This window comes from Sinohyriopsis cumingii, chromosome 8, assembly GCF_028554795.1.
Source record: "Sinohyriopsis cumingii isolate HCF-2022 chromosome 8, ASM2855479v2, whole genome shotgun sequence".
Lineage (NCBI taxonomy): Eukaryota > Metazoa > Mollusca > Bivalvia > Unionida > Unionidae > Sinohyriopsis > Sinohyriopsis cumingii.
Window position 1 is genome coordinate 43076802 of NC_142968.1, and position 27190 is coordinate 43103991.

The following is a 27190-nucleotide window of genomic DNA, read 5'->3' on the forward strand; positions in this document are numbered from 1 at the left end:
GCCCCTCAAATTCTGTATCCCAACTGTATGGTGACGACGAGTCAATTGAAATTGTGGTGTCAAGGTTATCTCTAATGCTTTGTCATGGAAGAAATTTGCAAACATGTCCGGAAGGTCGACTGAAGAGAAAGTAGTTGGAAGTGGTGTTGATTTGTTCCTTGACATGAGATTGTTATTAATCTCGAAGAGATCTTTGCAGCTGGTACTTTCCATGATCTTAGTAGTGTAGTGGGCTGATTTCGCTGCATCGACTATATTTGTGACATTCTTCTTAGCTACTTCATAGATTTGCTTATGAATAGTGAGTGTGGTGAAAAGCCAAAGCATCTCAGCTTTACGGTGGTCTCTTTTAGCAGTGCGAAGCTGGTCCCTAACACTGCTATACCATGGTGAATACTTTCGAATTGATACTCTGCATTTGGTAGCTGGGGCATGTTTGTCAAGTAATGAACGTATGCAGTTATCGAGTTGTTCTGCGGTAGGAGGTAAGCAAGTTGTTAGATGAGACTACTTCTATCGCTGAAGAATAGAGCTATAGGGTAGGCCCACCACGACTTTAACCGTGACAAAGATGAACTGGTTGTAAATAAGACTTTTTTGGATACTGAGTTGGAACAGTAAAATTCTCAACAATTTTTAAATATGAAAATAGATGCAGTTTTGAATTTACGGTAAATATTTTGATTTCATAGATTTGTCTGAAACATGGGATATGTTTGATCTGGATTTTTCTGATTTTATGGAGAGATACAATGTTATATCTATGTGAAAAGAGGCCAACAAGTTGAGCTACAATAGGCATTAAATCACATATAGAAAATAATGATGCTGTCTTGAGGGTTCAGAATGACATGCATCATTGTTTCATACAAGTAAGTGCTCATTTACTGAATAGAATTACGGATATTATATTAAGCGTCACCAATAGCATCTCCAGTTTATACAGATCACAAGGAAATTGGCATTTAATTATAAATGGAGAAATTATAAATAATCAATGCTATGCAAGAGGTGTTATTTTGATGCTTGGAAGTGATTTTAAGTCCAACATTAAGGATTTTCTAGACTATATGTCTGGAGATACACTTAATGATATTTTCCATCCATGTGTTGTGCATTATATTGAAGACTTTCTTTACCTCGTAACACAAAGATTAGCTTAATGTAAACTTATTTTATTTGCAAAAATTATGATCATTTTGAACTCTCATAGAAATATGTAGACTATCCAGTAGTAAAGATGGCTACATAACATGAATTGTAAATATTGACATCATTGGAATGGGTCATGTGTTAGCGTAAACTCACCTGCTCCCATTGTAAGAATGTTTTGAAAGATTGGTGGATTTGAAACCATTCATATATCGATCTAATGTAGCTTAAAATCTTCGATCAATCTATTCATGTCAGCGAATGATGATGCTGATAATAATGATGATGATGATGATAACGATTTAGTTGATGATGATGATGATGATAAGATTTTTGAATAAGAGTAGAATACATTTTTTCTCTGACTGTATGAACAATAACGAAAATCATTATAATATACTACTTGTACATTATTACTGAATTTGTAAAATAATATTGGTAGATGTATATGAAGGTGTTTTACAGTGACAGACCGAACAATACGCTATATAGACCCATGCAGGTTGCAAACCCCGTGAATTGATAACGACAGTAATAAACCCGAAATGTTAAAATAACGGCTACTTCATGCGCTTAGATTAAAAGTGTAAATGTCTATTAAGACTCCTATTTTCGTAGTAGAGACTCCATTACACATTGTTATGTAAATACCAAAAATATTGTACGATATGTCGATGGAAAAGGTCGTGTTTAATTGAGAAATGAACTAATATAGCTTCGATAAGGTTTAAAGGGCAAAGAAAGGAAAACAGTACATCAAATCAATATAGCCAAAAACAGTGGTATGATTACATTCAATCTTTATTGAATTGTGACCAAAGAAACAAAAACATATACATGATTCATGATCAATATACTAACAATTATAATATACAGAATTATCAATCAAAATATAGTAAATTTCTTAGAAGAATTAGGCACCAGGTCAGAAACGATACATAAACAAAAGTATATATGTGTTTTCTTCTGAATGGGAGGAACAAACGAGTTTTATTAGACATAGGGATGTGTCGAAGTCGTCAAGCCAAACCATACGTTCCTACACCGTAAAATAAGAGGTTAGTCATGTGATAATTATTGTTATCTAATTCTATATTCACTCTACGAATTGGTGTTGAAAACCTAATTAAAATATACGCATAGACTCTAAGTTATAGATGCCAACGAATGGACGTTATGTAACAAGTGTTCGTCGACGTTTCGTGTTCCTTCTTTGCTACTTCATAAATTCAGTCATTACATTAGCTGTATGACGGCAAATGTATGTAAGGGTGATTTCTTACATTATCTTGAAGATATATCACCGGTAAATTCAATGAAATGCATCATGCCTTCATTAAAATTAGTCAATAGGAATATACGTTTTCAAATTCAACACAGTGATGGTGGAAAAAAACTGTACAAGGTTTTATGCAGTGGACAAACCCTTATACTATATTCAGTTATTAGCATATTGGCAACAGTTTTGCATGTACAGATACACCAATATGTTCTGTTGCATCTCGAACCGTTTCTGTGTTCCATGAGCATTAATAGGATCGACTTGTCCCTGTTATAAAGTGAAGACTAGTAATTCTGTAAAGGTTGTATTGGATAGGGACCATCGGATGACCATCCTGCTGTTTTCAACCATTGCGTTACTTCAGCTCTTCAATTATTTTCCTCTACGAAAAAATATAAATCTAGCGCTTTAATTTAGCTTGCTTCAAAATTTGCCAGTGATATATTTAAGAAGCATTGTCAGAATTAATTAAATTGTCAAATTTGTTATTTCACACATTCATTCATGCTCGATATAGTTCAACGGCTGTGAATTTAGTTTGGTCAAGTATGCGCAGTCCATTTCTTTTCTCTACAACTCAGAGAAATCTGTATGAAACACTCAAATCAGACACTATTCATAGCAATGAATGGCCCATTGTGCGGGTTGGTACACACGCATGCATGCATGCTTACATGCATACATACATATTAGTTATCGAGATACTTTTCAACAAAGTACGAGCCCCGTAACCCCGAAGAAAGGCCCAGTAGTACGTATTGGTGATAGGAGTGGATTCTTCACTTCCCTATCCAGTGTGTCTGCTAAAGTTTAGTTTTCAGCCATTCGCAATCATTTTGTAATTTTTTTTATTTGCTTCTTATTATGACCTTCAACACTTATTCATATCGATTAAACACTTATTCATATCGATTAAACACTTATTCATATCGATTAAACAAACGTTTAGGAATTTAACGTATTGGTATAAATGAAGGAAGAATGTGACAAGCATTGCATACCTAATGTTGATTTGATAATTTTGTTGAGCCATTTGAAGATGATCAAGTTGAAAATGTGGAACAAATCATTGAGTCACAAAAGAAACTTTCAACCAAGCAAGAGACTCAACGTGTTATCAACAATGTCCAACTATGGCTTTATGAAAACAAATGTGAGACACGCTGGACTGAAAATCTCTCTCTCTCTCTCTCTCTCTCTCACACACACACACACACACACACGCACACACTTGGTTTTCTTATATGTCATTTTTACCACCATAGGTGCAGAAACAGAAAGATCTGGATCCACTGAGATAAAATTTACATGCTTACATAACAACGAAGAGAAACAGAGATAGAGACATAGAGAGAGACAGAGACACAGAGGGAGGTGGGAGTGGGGACCCGGAGAGGATTAACCTTGAGGTTGTCAATCTTTCTACCTATCTGTCGGTATGTCTGTCAGTTGTATCATCATATATTCAAAGACAGACAGACAGACAGACAGAGAGACAGACAAAGACAGAGATTAGTTGAGGCCAAACTGACATGCTGACTGACAAGCCAACACAGCGAGAATGAGATAGGTGGAAGCATTTAGACGAATCCTCGCCTACGTCGATACGAGACGGTAATTTGGCATTGCAATGGTCGGTCAGTTTGCTATTTTGATTTCGAGTACAGTTATGTCAGAATGGCTGCAGTACCTTCCGAAACGAATATATTCTGCGCTTTGACGCGTACCAAATCGGTACGTTACGCAAACATTACGTACGCAAAATCGACTGCAACAGACCTTGCATGTACATGCATAAGGTTCTGCCCATGCTATAAAAACAGCAGCGAAGGAGGAGAAGGTAAAGGGGAATGGGGAACGTTTACCTGCGTATTTTCTGATTCCGTCTCCTCCTGAATATAGCTGTTTGAATTTGAGGCTGAGGAACGTTGTTGAACTGCAGCATTTGTGTTGATTATATTCATATACTGAAAAAATAAATATATTTTTACATTTTTAAGTATCATGGTTTAATAAAAGTGTCCATAATTTATTATTAAAAAATATATTTAGTAAAATTATTTATACTATCTTCTAATAAATATTCTAGCACTGACAAAAATACCATCATTTATACGATTCACATACAAACTTTAATAATAATAATAATAAGAAGAAGAAGAAGAAGAAGAAAAAAAAAGAAAAGTCGAATAAGAATATTGTTACTATTAGTAGTAGCAACGTTAACTTTTTTGTCGTCGTCCTTATTGTTGTTGTTGTTGCTGATAACGATGATGAAAACTTTAGTGGTAGCAGTGGAGTCACCTTTGTTGCTACTGCTACCCATGTCCGCCATCATAGTGCCTAAAACAGCTTCAAAGACTGCATCTCCCTACTAAAAGTTTACTAAAACACCGCTTGGTTGTGTTTGGGATCAAACTATACTCCCTTCCAACATCACTGAGTTTTGTGTGCTTCAATTCGCGCGGAAGTGTGATTTTCGTGATTTGTGTCGATGATTGAGATTTCACTGTTGGATAGGTGTTGTCGATGACGGACCTCTGGTTAAAGAGATTTATTTGGCTTATATTATTATTATTATTATTATTATTATTATTATTTGTCTTACTGCGCTGATGTTATTCATCTTATATTGTGCAGCTGCCAAATATGCGTACGACGTGACCCGTAACATTTTTTACTGTCGGAGGCAAAATGATAAACGGCATTTCATTTCTAGACAACAGCCGAACCCTTGCACTGGTTGAATAACCCAAGAACAAAATCGGCATTTGTGGATAGAACAAAACCCCGCAAAATTAAAGACAAACTTGTAATATTTGATGGAAAAATGATCAACCACACAGTGACTTGGATCTCTCACCTGAATACAAAGGGCCCAATTAGTCAAATGCCTTAGTAATTGACAAAATAACAGGGTAAATGGGACGCCGTTTAATAATTTGATCCACTTCATCATGTTGCAATATTTAGTAAAAGTCATTTACAGATTTGTGTATCTTAAATAACTGAATCATTATTTGAATGTGGTTTGTATAATTCAAGTAAATTTAAAATGAAGTCTCCCTGATTTTCTTTGTTTTTAATTTAGTTTGATTTTGTTAATAGGTTTTAAACAAGAACTGCTAGAATATGTTATCTTTGTTTTTAATAATGGCGGACATGTTTAATGACGGATATACTTAATGACGGATATACTTAATGGCGGACATGTTTAATGACGGATCAGCATTATTTTCTAAGCCTTGAGAAGCCTTTAAGCGGAAAACCTTTCAATTACGTTTGTTTTAACTCTTTTTCAAAGGTATTCAAAGAGGAACGGTTATTTTTTTTTAAAAATCTGTTTTCAGTAGCATTGACCATGCCTTAGAGAAGATCAAGCTGTTTGGTAAACATTGAAAGGCAAACATACCGGCATGATTCATATAAAGTGATACTACCATCTATCCTAAAGGTTAGGAACGGCGGCCGTATGTTATAGCATTTGTACATAATTAAACGAACTTGGTGTCAGAATGTTGTCTGGTAATTTTGGTTAAATTACTTGGGGTCATAATGATGTCTGCTGATTTGGGATGAACTATGTTCAGTGTTGTTTAGGAATATGTTGAAAATTCCTGATGTTCATGTATGACGCAACCAAAGCCATGCCAGAAATTTACGAATGGTTGTAGAGTCCAAAATTGAATTATCTACTGTGGTGCGATTAGCCATATTTTATCTCCAGGGAGTAAAGTTTCCCTCGCACCGTAAATAGATGTATAAATACATACTTATCATTACGATTACTGGAAAAAATATTTCCGCTCTTAGTACGTCATAGCTTTTCTAAATATAGCTTTAGTCTTGAATATATAGCTATTTGCAGGACATTCGCTACAATTTACACTGTAACGTATCTACTAATTCAAAATTTATCAAGACGACGATTCAGTTGCATCTTACCCGCAGGTGACAAAGTTTTTAACTGCTTCAAACAATTTTAGAAAAGACATCTTTATACGAGGAATAAAACGTTCTGAATACTAACTAATACAATTTTTGTTTCTTTGAACTTGACAATAAATTAAACGACGATCGACATTCAAAAGAGCGTTATATAAAATGATCGAGAAAATCTAATTCAGTGGTAAAAATAACAGAAAGAAGACATTTTTAATAGTTATGCTTACAACATGTGATATTTCAGCGTCCCCAGTACTAGTGCTTGCATCGATATGTGTGCTAGACTGTCGAATCAGATGAGCATACGTCAGAACTTCCGTTTGATGAAAACGCAACTGCTCATAAGCATTTCCTATAGTTTAATAATAATAATAATAATAATAATAATAATAATAACAACACCAAAAGCACATAGAACAACAAACAGTCGCAAATCGGCGGCCTACATCTACATGCTCTTTGGACGCATTTCAGATGGAAAAGCGAACAACTTGTATTGTCATGGACATGTTGGATTACATAAATTTGACATACAGTTTGGTTTATATTATGAGTAGTGAATGGGGGCACTTTAGCCTCAATGGGAATTAGCATTAAAAACACCCCTGGGTCACTTTAGCCTCAATGGGAAATTTAACATTACGAAAACACCTGGGTCACTTTAGCCTCAAGGGAATTTAACATGGGAAATTTTTTTGGGTCTGTTGAGCCTCAAGGGGAATTGAACATGGAAAATAATCTTGGGTCTGTTGAGCCTGAAGTGGAATTGAACATAGGGAATAAATCGTGGGACTGTCTAGGGACAAGGGGAATTGAACAGGGGATTTTTTTTAAAATAAAAAAATGAGGTAGGCAATTGAAAGTCTATCTCTTTCCGAGAGATGTGGGTGGCCCTGAAAAGGGCCTTTGGGTTTCTTCTTCTAATTTCTTCTATTTCTCGACCAGATTCTTATTTTCTGTCCTACACTTTTTCTCTTCTTTTCTTTCTTTTCTTCCTCCTTTTTCTCTTCTTTCTGCTTCTCCTCCTCTTCTTTCTTCCTCTTCTCATTTTCTTCTTCTTTTTCAATTTTTTCGTTCCATTCTCTCATCCTTATCCTTTCCTCTTCATCCTCCTTCTCCTTCTTTATTTCTTTCATCAGAGCACTGATCATGTCCTTTACTTTTCTTAAATTGTTGATCTCCATCTTCACTCGATGGGGACTATAAGAATAGTGATCCTCGTTTAGCCTCACTAACACTTGCTCCATCATACCCAAATTGTCCATGACGTCTTGCAATGTTTTCATTTTATCAAGTTGGTTTGAAGCCATCTTCTTTTTATTCTCTGTAGAATGGTTTGAACGACGAATACTGTGGGTTCTTATACGAAAAGCGCGGACGTGATGGAAAACATCCCCTAAGACAAAATTTATATTACCTAGATCATAACCAAACAACGCGCGTACGTGAAGGAAAACATCCCCCTACTTTTCTCATTTCATATGATCTACTATTCACATCCGTGAAGCAGCAATAAACAAACCCCAAATCTACTATCCACACACGCAAAGCATTAAAATGAAACCCCAAATCTACTATCCACACAAACGTACGTGAAAGCTTACAAACAAACACACAAACATACACACACACACACACACACACACACACACACACAAGGAAAAAAGAGTCAGTGTTTATATTCACACTACTCTACCTACACACATTGGCAAATCGATTACTATTTCTTTTCTAAAGGTTTGGTTAGCCCTGAAAAGGGCTGTATTTTTTTTGAACTCCATGGCACCTGGTTAATGATGGCACCTTCCAGGTCTGGCACCACACACACATCTTCTTCCCCAGTCTCTTTTCACTCTTTTTTGGGGGAGAGCAGAGGCGGGATAAGTGGCTTCAGAATCGCAATTTTCTGTCTCTGGAATTCTTAAATTTTCTTCTTGTGGTTGTGGTACAGCCATTCCTCTCTCCTTTTCCTCCTCTTCTTTTTTTCTTCTCTCCTCCGCTTCTTTGTTTCTTCTCTCCTCCTCTTTCATCCTTCCCTCTTCTACAATGGCTTCCGCGGCCAGTTCTTTTAGTATGTGCCTGGCATATTCCAGGTGCACATGAAGTTCCAACAGTTTTGCTAGCCTTCTGCTCATTCTCAAGTGTTGATCAATCAACAAGGGTAGCTAGACTGCCGAGCGAGTTTTAATTTATACTAAAAGCACGGACGTGATAGAAAACATCCCCTAAAACAAACTTGATCATACCTAGATCACAACCAAACAACACGCGGACATAAACAAACACTCACTCACTTTTTTATACTACCCATCACTATTCTAAAACATTTTATTAAACCAATAATATACTATCCACATACGCAAAGCAATCCAATCAAACCCCAAATCTACTCTCCCCACACGTCAAACAAACAGAAAAACATGATCATAATCTACTATCCACACAAACGTACGTGAGCACTTATAAACACACAATCATATACACAAACACATACACTCACACCACAAAAGAGTCAGTGTTTATATTCACACTACTCTACATACACACATTGGCAAAGGATTACTATTTCTTTTCTAGCGTATTGGGTAGCCCTGAAAAGGGCTGTTTTTTTTGCTTGTGTGAAGTTGAAGCTAGGGCGATCTTTTAGTTTCTAAGAATGCGACGTCCTCTGATGATAGACTTTCTGACGATAGGTCTGCTTCTTCGGAAAGAGAAGAAGAACTCTTTGGCGTCGATACGACAATCGACAAAGCCTCTGTCAGGTTCAGGTTTCTGTTGCTGCTGTCGTTGCTGCTGTTGCTGCTCTCTCTGCTGTTTCTGAAGTCTGTACTTCTCTGTCCATTCTTCTTTCTCCCTGTTCACTTCTTCTCTGAAGAGCTCTTCTATCAGGTCTTCAGTGACTTTTAAGATTCTCACATTCTCTATCTCTTCTGGCTTCGGTATCAGACTGTGTCTGACTCTATGCAAATTCACGTAGGCTTCGTTTAGCTTAGCTAGCTTGGAGCACATCTTCGTAGGAGGATGAGTCGACAATGGATGGTTAGACTGGAGGCTTCCCCGGCTTTAATGGCAAAGCGCGGACGTGAAGGAAAACATCCCTCCACGGTTTTCGAGCCGCAACGTTCAATGAGTGTCATGAGAGGGATAGTAAGAAGTCAAAGAGCATGAATCAAGATTCCTATAGCCAAACAAAAGACAAAGGCATTTTTTTAAAACACAAAATTTTTATTCAAAAATCACTTAACACTAACAAACAACTATAACATTTTTAACAATATAACATCAAACATTTTTTCTAATCACAAACATTTTTTTCAATTAACACTCTACTTTAAACAGGGCTGACAACGTTGTGAATGAAATTGTGATTTCCACTGTTGGAAGTCATTGATGGACACTACGTTTCCTAGCTTGAGATAAAAGATAAGCATAATGGTCACAAAACCATTGATGTACTTTCACATCGTTTCTAGAAGAAGAACGAGGATCAAAATGAGTAACTAAATGTTCTAAGGAATAGCCCAGGCTGCGATGATGCAGAAAATACACACAGTACTGTCCACACACCAATGAATCTGTGCCTTGTAATTTCACATTATTGAATCGGGTGGTCTGAGCATTTCTTCTCATAAAGTCAATGATATCGTCTTCCAAAGGAGGCAATCCGTACGAATCGAAATATTCCACACATCCTTCTTGAGCAAAGTAGACGGCTACCCAGTGGGTTCCTGGGAGATGACTTTCGTCCGTGTTGATCACATAAGCTAGATGGTCTTGAGGTTTGCGATGAGGGAGTTCATCTTTAGCACAGACGACAGGATTCCAAGAAGCCTTGTACGAACTGTTGTTCAAAAGGTAATAAAATTTCCAGGTATCCATGTTTTGTGTGCTTTTTTTTCTTCGCAGGTAATGATAAATGATCAATTCGATCCTGACCTTTTGCTTGAAAATGTCTGACAAGTAAAAGGCGTTTAGATCCGACTTCTTACTCTGGTCCAAGAGAGATTCGATGCGACGGCATTCCAGAGACGTTAATGGAGGAGAAGAATGTTTATCCAAGCCTTTATACAACTCGTTCAACACGAATTCTATCTCGATGTGATCCCAAGATTTGTTCAGATATTCGTCCAATTTTTCTTCTTGACTCAACATCAAACATTTGTCGTGTTGAATTTGACTGGGATGATCGTTGTGACATCCATAGCACTCTTCCTTGATCAATTCTTTCATTATATCTGCCAGGAATGTAGCAAAACAGGAAACTAAATGGGCTTCTTGTTCTGGCCATCTTGACTTCATCATGATAACTTCTTCGTCTTGGGATTCTTCTTCTTCTTTCCCGGTCTCCTCTCATTCCATCTCCAAAGTTTCTCCGCTAGGTAAAGAGGGATAACAGTCTTCTATAGCTTCTAATAGTCTAGAATGACTTTTCTCAAACTGTTGATTACTATGGTATTGTCAAATTCTGCATACAGGAGGACGTTCACTGTGTGATCTGGAGGTTGATCTGCAAACTGAAGTTCCACACGAATCTGACCCGATTTTATAGGGTGGGAATGTCCCTCGTCGCTGCCTTGGTCTGGAGTGAAATCAAAAGCCCACAAAGCATAGCCTCCTGCATAATCGTCGTACGAAATACCGTGACTGGTGCTGGTTCCTAACTATCCGGTGGCTTCGTACAGGGACAAGTACGATCTCAAATAATTCTTCGCGACACCAAAGTTGGGCTCAAAGGGTCGGGTACACAAGGTCTTGCCGTCGCGACTGACTTCGATCTTGGACACATTGTAATGTTGAAACTCAAAAGGATTTTGATCGTAGGTTCCGTTGAAGGCTGAATTCCTGACGATACTAACGATCAAACGTTTGGGTAACTGTCCTTGGAACAGATGATCGTCGATCATATAACGCTGTCCAGCGGGAATGGTGAACGTTTTCATTTCTACGCGTCGTATCGGATACTTGGCGGTCGTTCTGATCAACGTCTGACTTTCGTCGTTTCCCACTTTAGGTAACACTCCACACGACGCACGTAAAGTCGGGCTTCTTGAATGATAGTTTTGTATTCATTGGCATGGGCCATCAAATGGAAAGCGGCACTGCTACGATTCAGTCTCAGACGGATATCCACCCCGTTGAGCAAATACTTTTCTTGTAAGCACATGTCCAAATGCAAACGATTAATCAGTTCTAAACTTCGCCCTTGCAGAATTTTCTTACGACTGTCGTTAAACCCTACATTGTGAGGATTGTCATCTTCTGTCAGGACTGTCTCGCTAAACGTTGCCACACCTGCCGTGTCAGGTTTCCATACCACGCAAGCATCCAGATGAGTATTCTTGGCTTCTTTTCCGTACGTCAAGAGATTTTTCAGGTAGGCACGATATGGGTAAGTATCCATGCTGCTGCTGACCAGTTTGTTATTCAAGTACAAGTCCATTGAGCTGAACAAGGAATGCATGAAATTGTTGACAGGAGCTACTCTAGCATCGCCTCCTGGATTGGTGTTGTCCGTTTTGATCACTTTGACTTTCAAATACAGGTAACTGCTATTCAGATCGATGTAATCTTCGGGCTGACCTTTGATTTCAAACTCGATGGGAGCGGAATCCGTCAAAGAGGAGACGGGGTGAAATTCCACCCACTGGGATTCTTGCATGGTCATCATGGTGGGGGGCATGGCAAACAGATCCAGTTCCCACTTGGAACAAGCACAAGACTCTCGGTGCATCATTTTTCTCTGCGTCTCAATAATCGAAAACGTCTAAGTCTCGGACGGTTCTTCTTTTCTTTGCCTTTCTAGCTTTAGACGTGTGAAGTCTGGTGAAAGGGTGTTTTCTTCGTCGTCTCTTTCTGCCTTGTCCTTGCTGAATGCCTGACTCGGTAGCGTGCAGGGCATTTATAGGTGTTTCTCGTCGGCCCAAAAGGTCTTTGCCCGTTTGCAGCAAGACATTTTTGCCTGCCATCATGAAAGCTTCTTTAGGGTTTTGTTTGTCGATGATGACATTTTGGAGAAATTCTTTGTCTTGTGTCACTTCCGCATCTTTCAAGGCGTGCAATCCGCGTGTCACCATCGGTTTCAACACCGGGGCCACCGAACCAAAGGCCGATTTTAACATATCCCGTAAACCGTGTCCTCGCTGTCGAGCAACCCCTCGGTACACTGGATACATGACTTACGAGTCGTGAGAGAACCGTTTTCGAAAATGGAGTTTCACCGTGACTTTTCCTTTTAGTGAATGGAATATTTTGTCCCAGATCTCCTTTTATAGTAATGTTGACCGTGTCCAAATACGAGTTGCTGACAGGCAAATAGTGAGGCGAACGTGGTAAGTGTTTCCACCTTCCTCGTCAGTGACCGTGGCAGAATCCACTTTGAAAGGAATGACACGCAGTAACGGCACAGAGGTGTGTTCCACCACGTTGTACTCCACCACATCGGAGTACACAAAGATCAAATTCAGTCCTTGGTTCAGTTCTACCGGGGCGCGAAATAACTTGCTAAAAGACTCGTTGTCGTAAATGATTGGCAATTCGTTTTTCTTGAGCATGACCATTCTTACGTCCATGTCTCCGCCCAATATGTCAAACAATTCAGGAGAAAATAAAATGGACACGATTTTACTCCCGTCAAATTTCATCAAGAAACGACGAGCTGCTTTGTGGTATTCCATGGTGACACATTTTTTGACACTTTCCAAAGCTTTAAGAAACACGACATTAAACCTGGAGGCTATGGTGCTCACCAAATGTTGACCACTACAATAATAGCCTGGGGGAACGAACAAGTGATTGGTGGTGTACTTTTGAATTTGTGTGCCAGGGGTTTTGATGTTATATTTGCCATGGGTATCCAAGTACAGTTGCATTTGCTCGTCATAAACTTCCACATCAAAAGAATTTTGATTGGGAAGGACATTGAGGACTTGGGTCGGGTGAATGATTTCTACTAAAGCCACTTCCCAATGGGCTTCGCGATCTAATGGGATCGTCTGAGGTAATTTGGCCGTGTAAAAGCACAACGTGTTCTTGGGAAACACCTCCATGGAACTGTCACTGGGTAAGGTTAAGTAAAATTGGTTTTGGTGACTCATAATTCCAGAGTTCTGTGGCTGTCAGAGGGGTTACTGGACGTCAGAGGCGTGTGTCCGCTCAAAATAGGGTTGTTGTTGATGTTATTGGAGTGGTGACTGACACTGGCACTGGACACAAGGTTCCCGTGGTTCCCGTTCGAGGAGAATTTCAGGGAGGGATTGGGAAGCAGGTAACCGATGCAGCTGCTCAATGAAATGGTCCAAAATTGTTTGTCTCCTTGTTGCAAACTCAAATTGGTAATGGCTGCCCCGATGACACAATACACCACGAAGATTTGGCAGAAAAAGACGATTTGCGTTTTAGGCACACGTTCTCCACACCACACCCACAAGAGTTGTTTTTGTAAATCTTGCAGAGAAGAACTAGGTGAAGGAGTGGTCGACGTAGCTGCGTCTGTGTGAAAGGGCATGATGGGTCACTTCTTTTTATAGTCGATGATTTCCGAAGCGTCGATCCAAGAATCAAAACTGGGTGGATATCCTTTCCAACGTACTTTGACTTCTTTGACACGTCGTTTGCCCATTTTACGGGTTCTGCGTTCGAGAATGCTTTCGATGTCGTACACCTCGTCTTCTTTTTTGGTGACACGTTGTAACTCGTGCAAATAAAACGTTCCTTTGAGTACTTCTCCGTTCATGTCTTCCAATTTATAGACGGCAGGATGACGGCCATGCACTCGTCCAGTGACACGAAACAATTCGGTCGTCCAGTTAGGTAAGTAACCTTTGTCGAAAGTGCGTTTGGTTTTGCCAACACTCCACTTTTCTTGGGGACAGCCCTCGTCGGGGACGTACCAAACAGGCGCTCAAACACTAGCACTTCGTTCTCGGGAGTCACTTCTTGCGGGGCACGTCCGATGCTTTGATGGTAAGATTGGTTGTACGCTTGCACCAGGTGCGGTAAGATGTCTATATACTTCAGAGTGTGGTGATGCGTAAAATATTTCCACATACGTTCTTTCAAAGTGCCTTGAAAACGTTCCACGATGCTGACTTTGGTTTCGGGATTGCCATTGATGATCGATGCCTTCCACTCGGGTGCGACTTCTGGAAAACTTGCGTCGAATGGGTTTGTGTAAAGTGTAGGTAGCTTGTTTTTGTAACCATCGTTGCACTTGCGGTAAACGGAAACTTTTCAGTCGCGTTTTGGCAGCACGATACAATTTTTGAACTCCTGCGTAACCTGCAGGATGGGAGGAATCGTAGTAAATGCTGCCTAACACTTTTTCCATTTGTTGGTTTGTGAGTTAATAAGGCACCCACTCTTGGAAGATGCTACTCTTTTTCTCTTGGGGTACTTTCTTGGATTCCATTGCTTTGCGTGTGCGACCGGCAATAGGTGTCGAAGAGGAGGATGTCGGAACAGGGGATATCGGTTCTTGTTTCACTTCTGTCTTCACTTCTGTCTTCACTTTCTTTTTCCCTTGTGATGAAGAAGGGGTGGTCATCATCTTTTTAATCCATCAAATTCTGGAGGTAGGTGGTGTTGTTTACTTGCGTAGTTTTTCTGGTGGAGTTTGAAACCCTTCCTCTTCTTCTCCTTTTTCTGTCTTGGTCACTGGTTGTGGTGGTGGTACTGGTGATGGTGCTGGACTTTTCATCAAGGTCTTAAAATCTTTCAGAGTGGGTGGAGCTGTTTCGTCTAAAGCTTTCTGGTGAAAGAGTTGTAGTTGTTGCAAGAGTTGACCGTACTTTTGCGATTTTTCTGTTTCGGACAAATCTTGGCGATCCATCAAGGACTGCAATTCGTGTTGTAACTGGGACATCTCGCTCAAATGGGGATTAGGAGGTAAATGCGGGGTGCGTTGTTCTTGCCAACGATGATATTCCATCCATCGTTTGTAAGGCACTAAAGCTAGTTTTCGTCCTTCTATGGGGTTGTCAAGAGTCGATTCTGAGATCTTGGGACTTCCGAGGGCCTTTTTATCTTACTCCCACCAATCCTCCCAACATGGTTCCCAAGACTCCTTTCAGTAAGGGACCTGGCAAGAGGGGTAAAATGCCTCCACATTGGACCAACATCTTCTTCTTTTGGCCAAGGGGAATGGTTTTTTTTTAACCATTTGGCGAAGAACGTGACGATGTTTGCCTAAGCATTGTTTCTGGTGTTTGGACAAAGGGATCGTGCCTTTCAACAAGTTCAAACAACATTCGCACACGGTATCGATGACCTCTTTGGAAGCTGATTGAATGAGTTTTTTTCGTAGGGTTGGAGAAGCTTTGGACAGGACAGATAACATGTCCCCATGTTTGACTAAACGAGGAGGCAGCCCTTCCTTTTCTTTCCTTGGGGTTGTTTAGAAGAGGGATGTTTTCTGGAGGGTGACATCTTTGAGTCTTCAGCACCAAAAACACTGATACCCCTACTTTGTCACAGGCCTTTTTTATACTGGAACGCGTCGCCACTGGTTGTCTTTACGGCGTATCAACTTCAGGACAGGCATGACACGTCGTGCAGGGGTACTGAACGGACTAAATCGAGCCAGTTCTTGCTTGGACAAATCCAGTAAACTTTGTAACATGCCCGATCTCTCTTGGACTTTGATTTTGGGAGAAGGTACTTTGTGAGCAGCGGCCACTGCTACTAAATTGGAGGGTCCTGCCACTGGGGAAGTTCTTGGGGTTATCAACGGAGAAGTTCTTGGTGTGATCAACGTCTCCAAGTACTCTTCAGTTCTTGGTGACATCAACAGAGAAGTGAGTTAACCTAAGGCTACCGGAGACGCGGTCACCGCCGTGGCAGGTCGTGCTTTGCGAGTGTAAGGTTGCGTCCCGGCCGAAGTGCCTCTCTTGCGACTAGTTTTCTTCTGTGGACTTTTCTTTTTCTGGGGGCTTTTTCTCTGTTTCTTTTTCTGGGGGCTTCTTTTCTTTTTCCGGGGTGGTGTCTGGTAAGAGGAGGGTCCCGCCACTGGAGAAGTTCTTGCAGACACGGGTCTCCTTGGGGACTTGGTCTTTTTCTTCTTCTTGGAGCTTCGTTTGACTTTTTTCTTGGGGAGATCTTTGGGGGCATTAGGATCCCATCTTAAGAGAGAGCGAAATCCCATCTTAAGAGAGAGCGAATGATGACCCCTTCTAGAGTACCGCTCCCTCCAGGTTTCAAAATGATTTGTGTTTTGGGTTGAGTGTCGATGCGAGGATCGGCCAGTTGGGTCAAAGCGACTTTGTTTCGATCAAAAAAGCGTTTGGTTTGATGAGGAATCTGAATAATCCCTTGTTGTAATTGACGTGCCGTCACCGTGAACCATCGTAAGACTTCTTTGAGACTAGCTTCTAAGACACGAGCTCGTGTTTGTGGGTTTTTTTCTCGACTGATGCCATACAAGGCACGAATCAATTTGACGGGAAGATGCGACTGAAGGGACGTAATGTTCAAACTGTGTGAGACAGACGAAAAGTATCTGAGGTTTTTATACATTTTTTTTGTGGAGTGAAATTAAGTCGAGGACGGAGACGTGTACAGGACAGGCCCTCCGTCTTGGCACCAGTGGTGAAACAAGTGGGTACGAAATCGCAAATCATCGGGGGTCGTAGATTTCAAATCGACGAGTAAATAGGCGTGTGGAGTTTGAGTGGTATCGTCGTACGCCTGAGTCAGCCAAGGCGTCCCTAACTGTTTGGCTAAGACTTGCACTTGCGATTTATCTCGAGGGCTTTTAAACAAGACCACGTAATGTGCATTGAGGCTGATGGTGCGATGGGCTTTACTTTGTTGAAACAAATTTTGAGTGATGTAAACGACACTGGCAGTACGATGATGCCCTTTGCGCGTGAACCACAATTTAATTTCTTCTTCGTCTTCTCCTAACATGTCGTCGAAAATGACCAAATGGGTTTGACGGGAGCCATAGACGATGCCGTCGTCTTCTTTAGGAATGCCTTCCACAAACACGATGGAATCGCCTTGACTTTCTCGCAAGAGGCTGTACGCCGATTGCCACTCTTTGTAACACCACACGATGCGTTGAGGTGGTTGATCGATCAAATGATGTTTATGTTCGATCAAACGTTTGACGAATTCGGTTTTGCCTGAACCGCTAGGTCCAGCAATGAGCATGTTAAAGATACAAAGCCTCTCAACTGGCACGATCTAAGTGTTCGTCGATGACTCTGACAGTAGAGGAAGAGGGAGCAGAGACAGCAGAGGTAGCCATAGTGTCAGGAATGTCACCTGTGACACGAAAACAGACAAGACGAGAGTTTATATACTTTTTCCAGGACACGTTTATTGAATGTTTTAAACATGAACACGAAAGACAAAAATACATAAAAGCTAAAGGCTTAAGTACAACGATAAAAGGCACATGATAACCATCAACGTGGAATAAACACAATTGTCTGTACAACGTATTTTGGGTAATGTTCTGACCAGTTCTATAGGGGGTAAGGTCACACAAGTGTCCTCCCGAAAGGGTCTCTCAGGCATGTCCACGACAGTCCTGTCCTGGGTGATGGGTTCTTCTGGCACTGTCACTAACACAAGTTGAAAAATAACTTTTTTCCTTGAACAACTCTCGTGCATACTGGGCCACTTCTTGGGTCCAATCCTCAAAACCCCCTTTTTTCCAGTCACGGACATTTGTCCAATGGGGGTGTAAGTCACAAGCCACACAAACATCGTCATACGCGTCTTCGGTAGCTAAAAGTTGACGAATCTTTTTTTCCTGTTGAGGTCGAGAAGTATCCAGATGAAAACGCTTTGAGCAAAAGGAGTCTTTCGTGACCATTTAAGGCCATTGGGGGTGGTAAGTACTGTTCGTAAAGAGTCCACAAGGAATCGGCTGGTAAACAAAATCCCAGAAAATAAGTCACTAAGACACACACTATGCGTCGTCCCAAATTGAATGGATACAGTTCTTGTAATAATTGATGGTAATGATCCACGGTTTGAATATGGTCATTGAGTTCCTTCCACGGAATCTGTTCAATCACTTGTGACATAAGCCGTGGCATGGATTCCTGATTTTATAGTCTCTTTATTTCGGAAGCAATAGTACCAGTGGTTAAAGATCTGGTGACGTAACGGATGCAATTGTTCTTTACATTTCACTTGTATTTTGACCAGCGTTCTCTCAACTCCACAGGCAAAGCACGAATGTTCTCTTGCAAAGTATCCATGAATAGGTCAGTCCGTAGAATTCACAATCTTCTCCTAGAGCAAAAGTAATCCACATAGTGACTAATTTCTGGCCACTGCCGTTGAGGGTAACGTCCAAGAATCTCATTGAACTCTTTTGATGTAAACGGTCTAGAGTAATATAATAGGACGAATGCACACTTGACCGAGACGAATCTAACACACTGGTTGACTTTTTTCACTTTCCTCTTGGGAATTTCTCGGCACAAAAGTTCTACAGTCACCCATTGAGATTTCACTCTGGCAAACCCCTGCCAAACTTCCTTGTAAATCTTCTCTTGCAGTTCTTTAGGTAATGATTCAATATAGTTTTTGAAATGAAGTTTAAATACTGGTCTTGGTGATGTCCAACATTTGACTCCTAACCAATCTGGTTTCTTCTTCTTCGTCAACGACATGGTAAGTTACTTCAATGTCTCGGTCCCACTAAGGGTAAGTAATGACAATTCGGTGACCATCGAGCATATTCTAGGTAGACCGAATCTTGCGGTTCCCAGTGGTGAAGTGACACACCGCAACTGAAGCACTTGACTTTATCCCCTTTCACCCAAGTAAAACAATCCGGCTCTGGCTAATTCTTCGGGGGTCGGTCCTCTCAGATACTTTGGCCATTTTCCTATGAACGACTGAAGACGATTTTCAAAGTCGCAGTATTCCGACAAACGTACAGGGAACGAATATTCGTCTTTCACAGGTTCGTTTCGATGAGGGTTGGGTGACATGGACAGGAGATTGCTCAGGGCTGGATGACATCCGAAGGGGGTAAACGTGAAGGTGAACATCCACCTTTAAAACGAAACCCAGTAAAGTGTCCAAGAGGACGAGCGGCATCGCTTTCGCATCCCTCATGTTTGACACGCACAGCATCACTTTCCATGATAGAGGTAGTGAGAACAAAGTTCCCATGATGCTTTACGGCATCACTAAGGTCACAGCGTACAGCATCGTTCCCATCGCAAGGCTCACAATCGCATTCCACTTCAGAAGCCCCAAACTTGAATTGTGCCTGTTTGAACTTGTTTTGTGTTTCTCTGAAAGCATTCATCTTGTTCGCTTGGTCTTGGTAGTCACAATGAACTATCGATCTTGTCTAGGGTTCCTTTTTATATACAGACAAATACCGACGTGTCCATAAGGTAAGGTGAAATGATTGGGAAGTCGCACTCGCTTCTGGTACACGATTTGGTAGACTTTTTCCAAGGGCCGACTGACGATGTGGTGAGTGGGTAAACGTACAATCTTGTTGGGTTGATAGGTGGTCACTTTAAAGTGTTCATCCCCTCCAGATTGCAAGGCTTCTTTCAATACCCCAAAGTTGACCACACGACTGGTACGATAATTCAGAGTCAATCCTTTCACTTTACACTTCGTGTGCACTTCTGCTTGTGGGTCCCGGTATTCGTAGCCGTAATGTTTTGGACCGCCACTGACGAAACTTAGAATCTTGTCGTCGGGATGCTCGTCTGTCCAGGCTCCTAAACGGTCTCCTTCGATGTCAGGGTGCTGTTGACTCGGGTGATGGATGTAAATGCAACTGTCCGTGTCAAAGTACAGGACGCGTTCCCCTAACAGTTCTAAAGCTTCGTATAATTTTAAGCGAGCATGAGCTGTCACGTAAGCCGCAATGATTACATTTTCAAAAGGGTCATCTTGTACAAAGTCCAGATCTTCTTCGTAATTGACCAAGATCAAATCCTCGCGAACGACGTCAACGTGTTTCATGAATTTGGTTTTGTCATGAATCATCTGAAAGTAGCGGGAAGGTTCTGTCAAATATTCCGTCTTGGGTAACCACGGACGTTGTGCCATTTTACCCCACAAGCAATTTAACATCACTTTGGCAAACGATCGCCTGCCTTCATTTTTCTCGATGTGATCTAAAGTAATGCCTTCTTGTGCTATTGTTGTGTCTTGAGAAAGTGACAAATTTCGTACACTTCTAACAGTTGATATCCCATGTCCAGAGCTTTGAACAATTCTACGCTGACCCAGGTTCCCGTCAAAGCCCGTTCTTCCTGGGTGTGCTGACAAGGCTGATCTTGGTTGCACGTTTCGGCACAAGTACGGCACAAAGGAAACACCAGTTTGCCTTGGCAATGGTGAGGTAAGACGGGATGGTACAAGTCCTTGGGAGGCAAAATTTTGCACTTGATCAAGCCTTCGAATGTTTTTCAGGTCGATGTGTTCCGTCAACAATTGTGGGTGCCCTGCAGGAAAGCGACAATATTTGCACACGTAGGGATACAGCGAACACACGTCCAAGTATTTGATTTCTTCTCCTTTCTCTTCGTCGGCTTGGTACAGCAAACAGGTGGCATTGGTCCTTCCTCCGTACAAACTATCCCTTGGGTTCAGGGGGTCCATGAACTGGAAACTTTCCACGAGGCGTTTAAATTCGGGATCAGTTTTCAAACGGTGATCGTATTCGTTTTCCCACATTTCCACCACTTGGTATCCTTCCTGTTCTAACTTTAGGCGTCGCTGACAAGTGGCCTGGTACAAGTCTTCCATGGTTCGTTGTAAAAACTGATTTTTAGTGCCACGGTCAGGGTAACAGACGGGACATCCGTGAAATAAGCAACCGTTAAACTCGTACACGATCTTGGGGTTTTCTAAGTCCCAGCCTTCGACTGAATGGTTCCAATGGTCTTTTCGCCCCCTCCGTTGCGGACATGCTCAATCCATTTGTCTTCCTTGTCGCACAAGTAATGTAACCAGCGTAGGGCTTTGACCGAGTATTGACGTTTGACATAGTTGGTCGTTTGAGGACTGATGACAGCCACGGTGTTTTCAGGCATGAATCGTTGCCGGTACACTAAGGAACACGCCTTGGCAATGGTGCAAGCTTCTTTCAAAGGATCGACCCCTCCGTGTTCCATGAACAGTTCTCGAAATTTTCCACAGCAACGTCGTAAAATGTCCACGTCGGAACGACAATACTTTAACATTTCTTCCTGAAAGTCGAAAGGGTCCGAGGCGTGAGCCTTGTACCAAGCGTAGAAAGCTTCTCGTTGTTCGGTACGCATGTTGTCGGGGTCGTAATAGTGAGCCTCAGGTAAATGGGGTAGATTGATTAGCTTCCGTATTGAAAAAGTGTGGAAAGTACCCTTTAGCCATTTCTATCATTCCAAATGTTTTAGGGATTCGGCTCAAAGGCATGGCTAAGTAACTCATCGAATCTTTAAACTGTACTTGTCCCACTTGCATGAAAATGATTTTGGCTCCGTTCAAAGTGACTTTAGGACGCTCGGTGTCTTGTTCCGTATAGTATCTGAGAAGAAACTGTCCATCGTATCCGGAGAAATTAAGAGCCATCACCGTGGCATGACGATGACAATCTCCGTAACGTTCGATGTCCTTTTGGCTCCATGTCTTGTCGATGGGGTCTAAGACCCATTGGGCAAAATCGGCTAGCGTGTTCGGTCCCCGAAAGATTTTTTCACGTCCTCCAGGAATCTTGCTGCAGTGAGGGCAATGACTGAAGATAGGTTCTTGAATGCACTTCTCGCACGCTCGATGAACCACGCAGAAGTTAGGAATGTGAATGCCAGTCTCTTGCATGCATTCGAAATCGAAAAAGATGAAATTGCCTTTCTTCTTGTGACCATCCTCTTTCTCTGGTTGGGGTTGGTATTTTTGCACGTAACATTGGTGTTCCAAGTCCACGATGTGGTGACAAATGTGTCATTTTTTCTTTCCTGAACATACGTGTGCCTTGGCACTGTTGGTACGTATGCCTTGTCCACACGTAGGGCACAATCTCAGGAGCTGACAAGTACATTTTTGCTGTGAACCTTGCGTCTTCAGATGTTGTTGGTAACAGGCAGGGGTGACAAACGTGATGAGACAAACAGAACAATGCACTGGTTCTTGCCCTTCGTTCAGACAGGGTGGAGAGTCCAAACATCCTGAGCATTTCGATCCACAATGTTTGTGTTGTTCTCGATTGTTATAGCCATGGTCACATTTCTTACAGTAATAAGCATATCCCAGGAATCCGGTGATCCTGGTAATGGTATCGAAATGGTCATCGTGATAATAGACATGAATGTATTTTCCATCCTTAAAGTCTTTCCCTCGAAACAACAGAGGCCCACGCATTTCTTGAGGGTGCACTTTCAAGGTGTAGCGTGGAGCTAGGACATCTTGCAATGTTTGCATTTCAGGAATGCCACAGGGTGTGTCTTTGGACAGGCCGGCTTGTTGCAACAGGAGTTCTGCTTCACTTCGTTGTTTGGCTCGGTCCGGTTGTCGAATAGATTTCCAGGCTCTTTTCCATTCTGCCGTGTCATTCTTGTTAGCATAGGTTCGTCCCACCACGATAGCCCTGGCTAAACACATCTGGTCTTGAGGGTTGTTAATTCGGACGAGACTCTTTGGTGCTGCGAAGGTCGTTCACCAATAAGATCTTCCTGCGGCCAGTTCCTTGAGGAGGAGAGACGTGGGTCATGTCCAATGTGGCTTTTCCATCGGTGATGTCAAACTGGTCATTGGATTGTTGTACGTGTTGAATCTTGTCCATGACTTTGGAAACGGTGAATTCTGCAGGTGTGCTAAACTCGATCCATACAGGGGATTTCAAACCGTCGTGTTGTATGGAAAGTCTCAAGCGATCGTCTTCTTTGGGTTGACATTGTCGCTTGAGTGTGGTGAGTAAAGAATCCCACACCCCGGTGATGAACCCTTCTGCTTTCTCTAACGGTACTTCGCCCTTGAAATCTTTAAACTTCACCGTGTATTTGTAAGCCGTGGTTCTAAATTTTCTAGAGGAGCGCTTTTCTGTCTCTCGAATGGAATAGTACTTTTCAGGGTTAACTAAGGGTAGTGAACTTTGTTTAGAGGGTTCGGATTCTGGTTCACTCATGTCCTCTTCAAAATCACTGGCATGAATTTGTGCCAAGACTTCAGCTCTGGTACGAGGCGATAGATCACGTTTCTGCCTCTTACTTTCTTCTTTCTTCTCAAATGAATTGGATCGTTTCATCTTTATAGTAAAACGTCAAATGACTAAAATTTAAACAGCATGGACTAATTTATAGTCATGGCAGACCAGCGTATATAAAAGGGTATGTGTCTTGTCCTTTCACTATTCATTTCACTCTCTAACCGAGCACAACAATGGAAGAGACTAGCCAAATCGAACGTTTCATCAGAGCTTTGCGAGGGGTCATTAGAAAATTTTCTTCAGACCAGCCTTCTGACTACTCTCCTTCTTTTCGAGATAAAAGTGAAGATACTTGCTATATCTGTCAGAAGAAAGGGCATTGGTCTTCAGAGTGTCCAGACCGTCAAAAAAGAAAAACAGGGGTTAAAAGAGACAAAAGTCAAGATACCTGTTATTATTGTCAAGAAAAAGAACATTGGTCTCCAGATTGCCCAAAAAAGAAACAAGAGGAGTCAGAAGAAGTGAGGGATTCTTCAGAGGAAGAAGAAGAGGAGGAAGATAGCAGACAGGTGAAGAAAAAGAAACAGGAGAAGAAAAGAAGAAGGGAAGAAAGTGAGGAGGAAGAGGAGGAAAAGACTGTGACGGTGAAGAAATTTAAAAAACAGAGAGTCTAAACAGTGAGACAGAAGAAGTGAATGTACTTTTTAAAGTGCTCTGTTGTGAATTCTGAATTGGATTGTCACTATTTATAAAAGAATAAATTAGGTATAGAAAGGTAAGTGTCTTTGAGTTTTGATTTTAAATAAGAAGCTACACTCACGCATTCATATAGACGTAACATAGGGGTAAAATGTTTTTTTTTTGTTTTTTTTTGTTGTTTTTTTGAGTTATTGGCAATTGAAAGTCTATCTCTTTTCGAGAGAAGTGGGTGTACCTGAAAAGGGACTTTGGTTTTTGGTGTAGGGGTGAGTTTAAGCAATCAACTTTAACTGCCTTAAGCCTTTGCCACGGCCGAGGCCTACTTCTGATGATGATGATTTGGTTGAAATCACTAAGGGTGGTACGGTAGGCTTAGTCACAGGGTTGGCGTGTTTAGCTCGGGAAGTCGTATTCTCTTCGGTCGTGATAAAGAAGTCTGATACATTTGTTTCAGACTTCTTAACTCCGCTAAAATGTCTAACAGTACCGTTACCGTTTGATTTTCACCCTCTTGTTTCTTTGCTGCTTCTTCTTCTTGTTTTTTTTCTTACCTCTTCTTGCTGTTGTTGCTGTAAAAGAAACGATGTTCCGCTTCCTTTTGTCGTTGTATAAATTTCTCCAATTCTTCTTTCTGTCTCTGTCTAAAATTCTCCACGTGCGGTAATGAAGAAGGTGACGAAGGTTCCGGAACAAATTCTTGCGAGGTAAGAAAATCCACAAAATCCCAATTTACCTCTTCTGAAAGTAAGTCCGGGTTCCCTTGGGTGGTCTCCACTGCTGGTGCATCCCAATTGATCGTTTTCTGAGTTTCCGTCATGTTGAATAACTGTCGAATAGATTGACTGCACACAGGCGCTAGCGAATCTATATAGACCACGTGACGTCACAGACTGTTCTCTTCGGATTGGATGCGAGCTGACTGAATTTTGTAACGCGTGTTTGGATTGGTCAATGAACTCAGTTCGTTTCAATCCTTCCTCTACCTATAAATAAGCGCAGTTCACTGCATTGATTTACCTGTTCTCGTCGCCTCAGCATGTGGACTGACGTTGAATCTTCCACCCTTGTGTCAACAATGATGTTCAGGACGGACATACCATAGGACCGCCAGCAACCTATGGATACGTAGGATTTACGTGGAGAGGCAAGGATGCCTCAAAAGAGTCCTGATTTACGGTCCTACAGTGAGACGAAGCCTAAGGACAAGAAGAAGTCACAGATATCCTTTATGTTAAGGGCATATATTAACCCAAAGGCCCTTTTCAGGGCCACCCACATCTCTCGAAAAGAGATAGACTTTCAATTGCCTACCTCATTTTTTTTTTTATTTTAAAAAAAATCCCCTGTTCAATTCTCCTTGTCCCTAGACAGTCCCACGATTTATTCCCTATGTTCAATTCCCCTTGAGGCTCAACAGACAGAAGATTATTTTCCATGTTCAATTCCCCTTGAGGCTCAACAGACCCAAATTTTTTTCCCATGTTAAATTCCCCTTGAGGCTCAACAGACCCAAAAATTTTTCCCATGTTAAATTCCCTTGAGGCTAAAGTGACCCAGGTGTGTTTTCGTAATGTTATTTTCCCACTGAGGCTAAAGTGACCCAGGGGTGTTTATAATGCTAATTCCCATTGAGGCTAAAGTGCACCCATTCACTACTATTATGATATGATGGTCTTCAGGGCTTTCTGTATAAATTAATCCTGTGGCTAGTTGATATATTATTAACGTATAAAAATTGTGTTCATGATGTTGTTGTTGATACTGCTTGTGACGATAATACTGATGCTGATTACATATATATATATATATATATATATATATATATATATATATATATATATATATATATATATATATATATATATATATATATATATACATACAGAGAGAGAGAGAGAGAGAAAGAGAGAGAGAGAGAGAGAGAGAGAGTGCACGTAAGAGACAGCATAAAAGAACTTACCACTACTAATATTTTCCAATGATGAAGGCTGCTGTTGTTCATTTGTACTGCAAATGAATAAAAAAGCGGATTTCATAATATCACTATTTTTGTTGCACATTTAGTTATGTCTTTATTCTTAAATAATATGGTGTTGTTGCATACATAATAATAATGAAAACGGCATACCATCAATCATATAATAGATTGGAAGCTTAACAAGTGTGGAAAATATATGATTCAAAATAATATTTATTTTTGCTTCAGCTAGTAGAATGAAAAAGTTTACCTTCTTATTCCTGAATCTGGATTATCTATCAAAGAAACGAAATGAGCATTAGTTAATTGCAGGTCTTCAGAACATGATATGGAGTGTTTAATAAGACCTTGGACGAATGTTTTATATATTAGATAAAGAAACGTAGGATGAGAGGATAACGTGAGGTATTCAATAAATTTAGCTTTAATTATTACCATCAACAATCAAGAACTGGCTTAAGTTTGAACGAGAATAACAAGTTTCGAACTGGAACCTAGTGATATGAAAAAGCTATTGTGTACAATTTCGAAGTTAATTAGCACTACGAGTCCGTTGCAATATTTACTAACATGGAGTTGTTACCGCTAAGGTCAAATGCAGACACAATCTGAAAACCGTGTTCCATTTAGCCACAATTTTAAGCTTGAACAACCCGAAAATTGTTTTCAAAGCAGCCATAATGCTAAGTTTTTTCAAATCAGTATAGAAGGATCATAAATCTAACTTCAATTGCAGATTGCCTGAATCGGGGAATTCTGTTAAACATGTCGATGCAATGGACATAGCTCTGAAGTCATCAATATCATTAGGACTTGTGGCACTAAGGCATCTTCTGTTATGAAGTCACTAAACAAAGACAAAAAATAATTACAAATATATAAAAGGCACATCGAGCTGAAGGCATGTTATATGTCTCTGATATAACTACGGTATCCTAGAAAGGAAAGGAGATACATTTTAAGATTTAGTTTCATTACGTCGTCGTCGCATCCCATCCGTAAACTATTTAAAGATTAGATT

General features: G+C 40.9%; 2 protein-coding genes across 2 annotated transcripts in view; both read right to left on the reverse strand.

Moving 5' to 3' along the window:
- Positions 1 to 27190, reverse strand: part of LOC149793383 (hemicentin-1-like) — a 178679-nt gene that overhangs the window by 31118 nt on the left and 120371 nt on the right. The window lies entirely within an intron of this gene.
- Positions 1914 to 27177, reverse strand: LOC149793385 (uncharacterized). Its single transcript, XM_089967363.1, has 5 exons — positions 26420 to 27177; positions 26152 to 26198; positions 6607 to 6731; positions 4300 to 4401; positions 1914 to 2816 (listed from the first exon to the last, which is right to left on the reverse strand). Exons 1-5 carry the CDS (start codon positions 26605 to 26607, stop codon positions 2790 to 2792), a joined length of 489 nt encoding a protein of 162 aa, XP_089823489.1. The 5' UTR covers positions 26608 to 27177; the 3' UTR covers positions 1914 to 2789.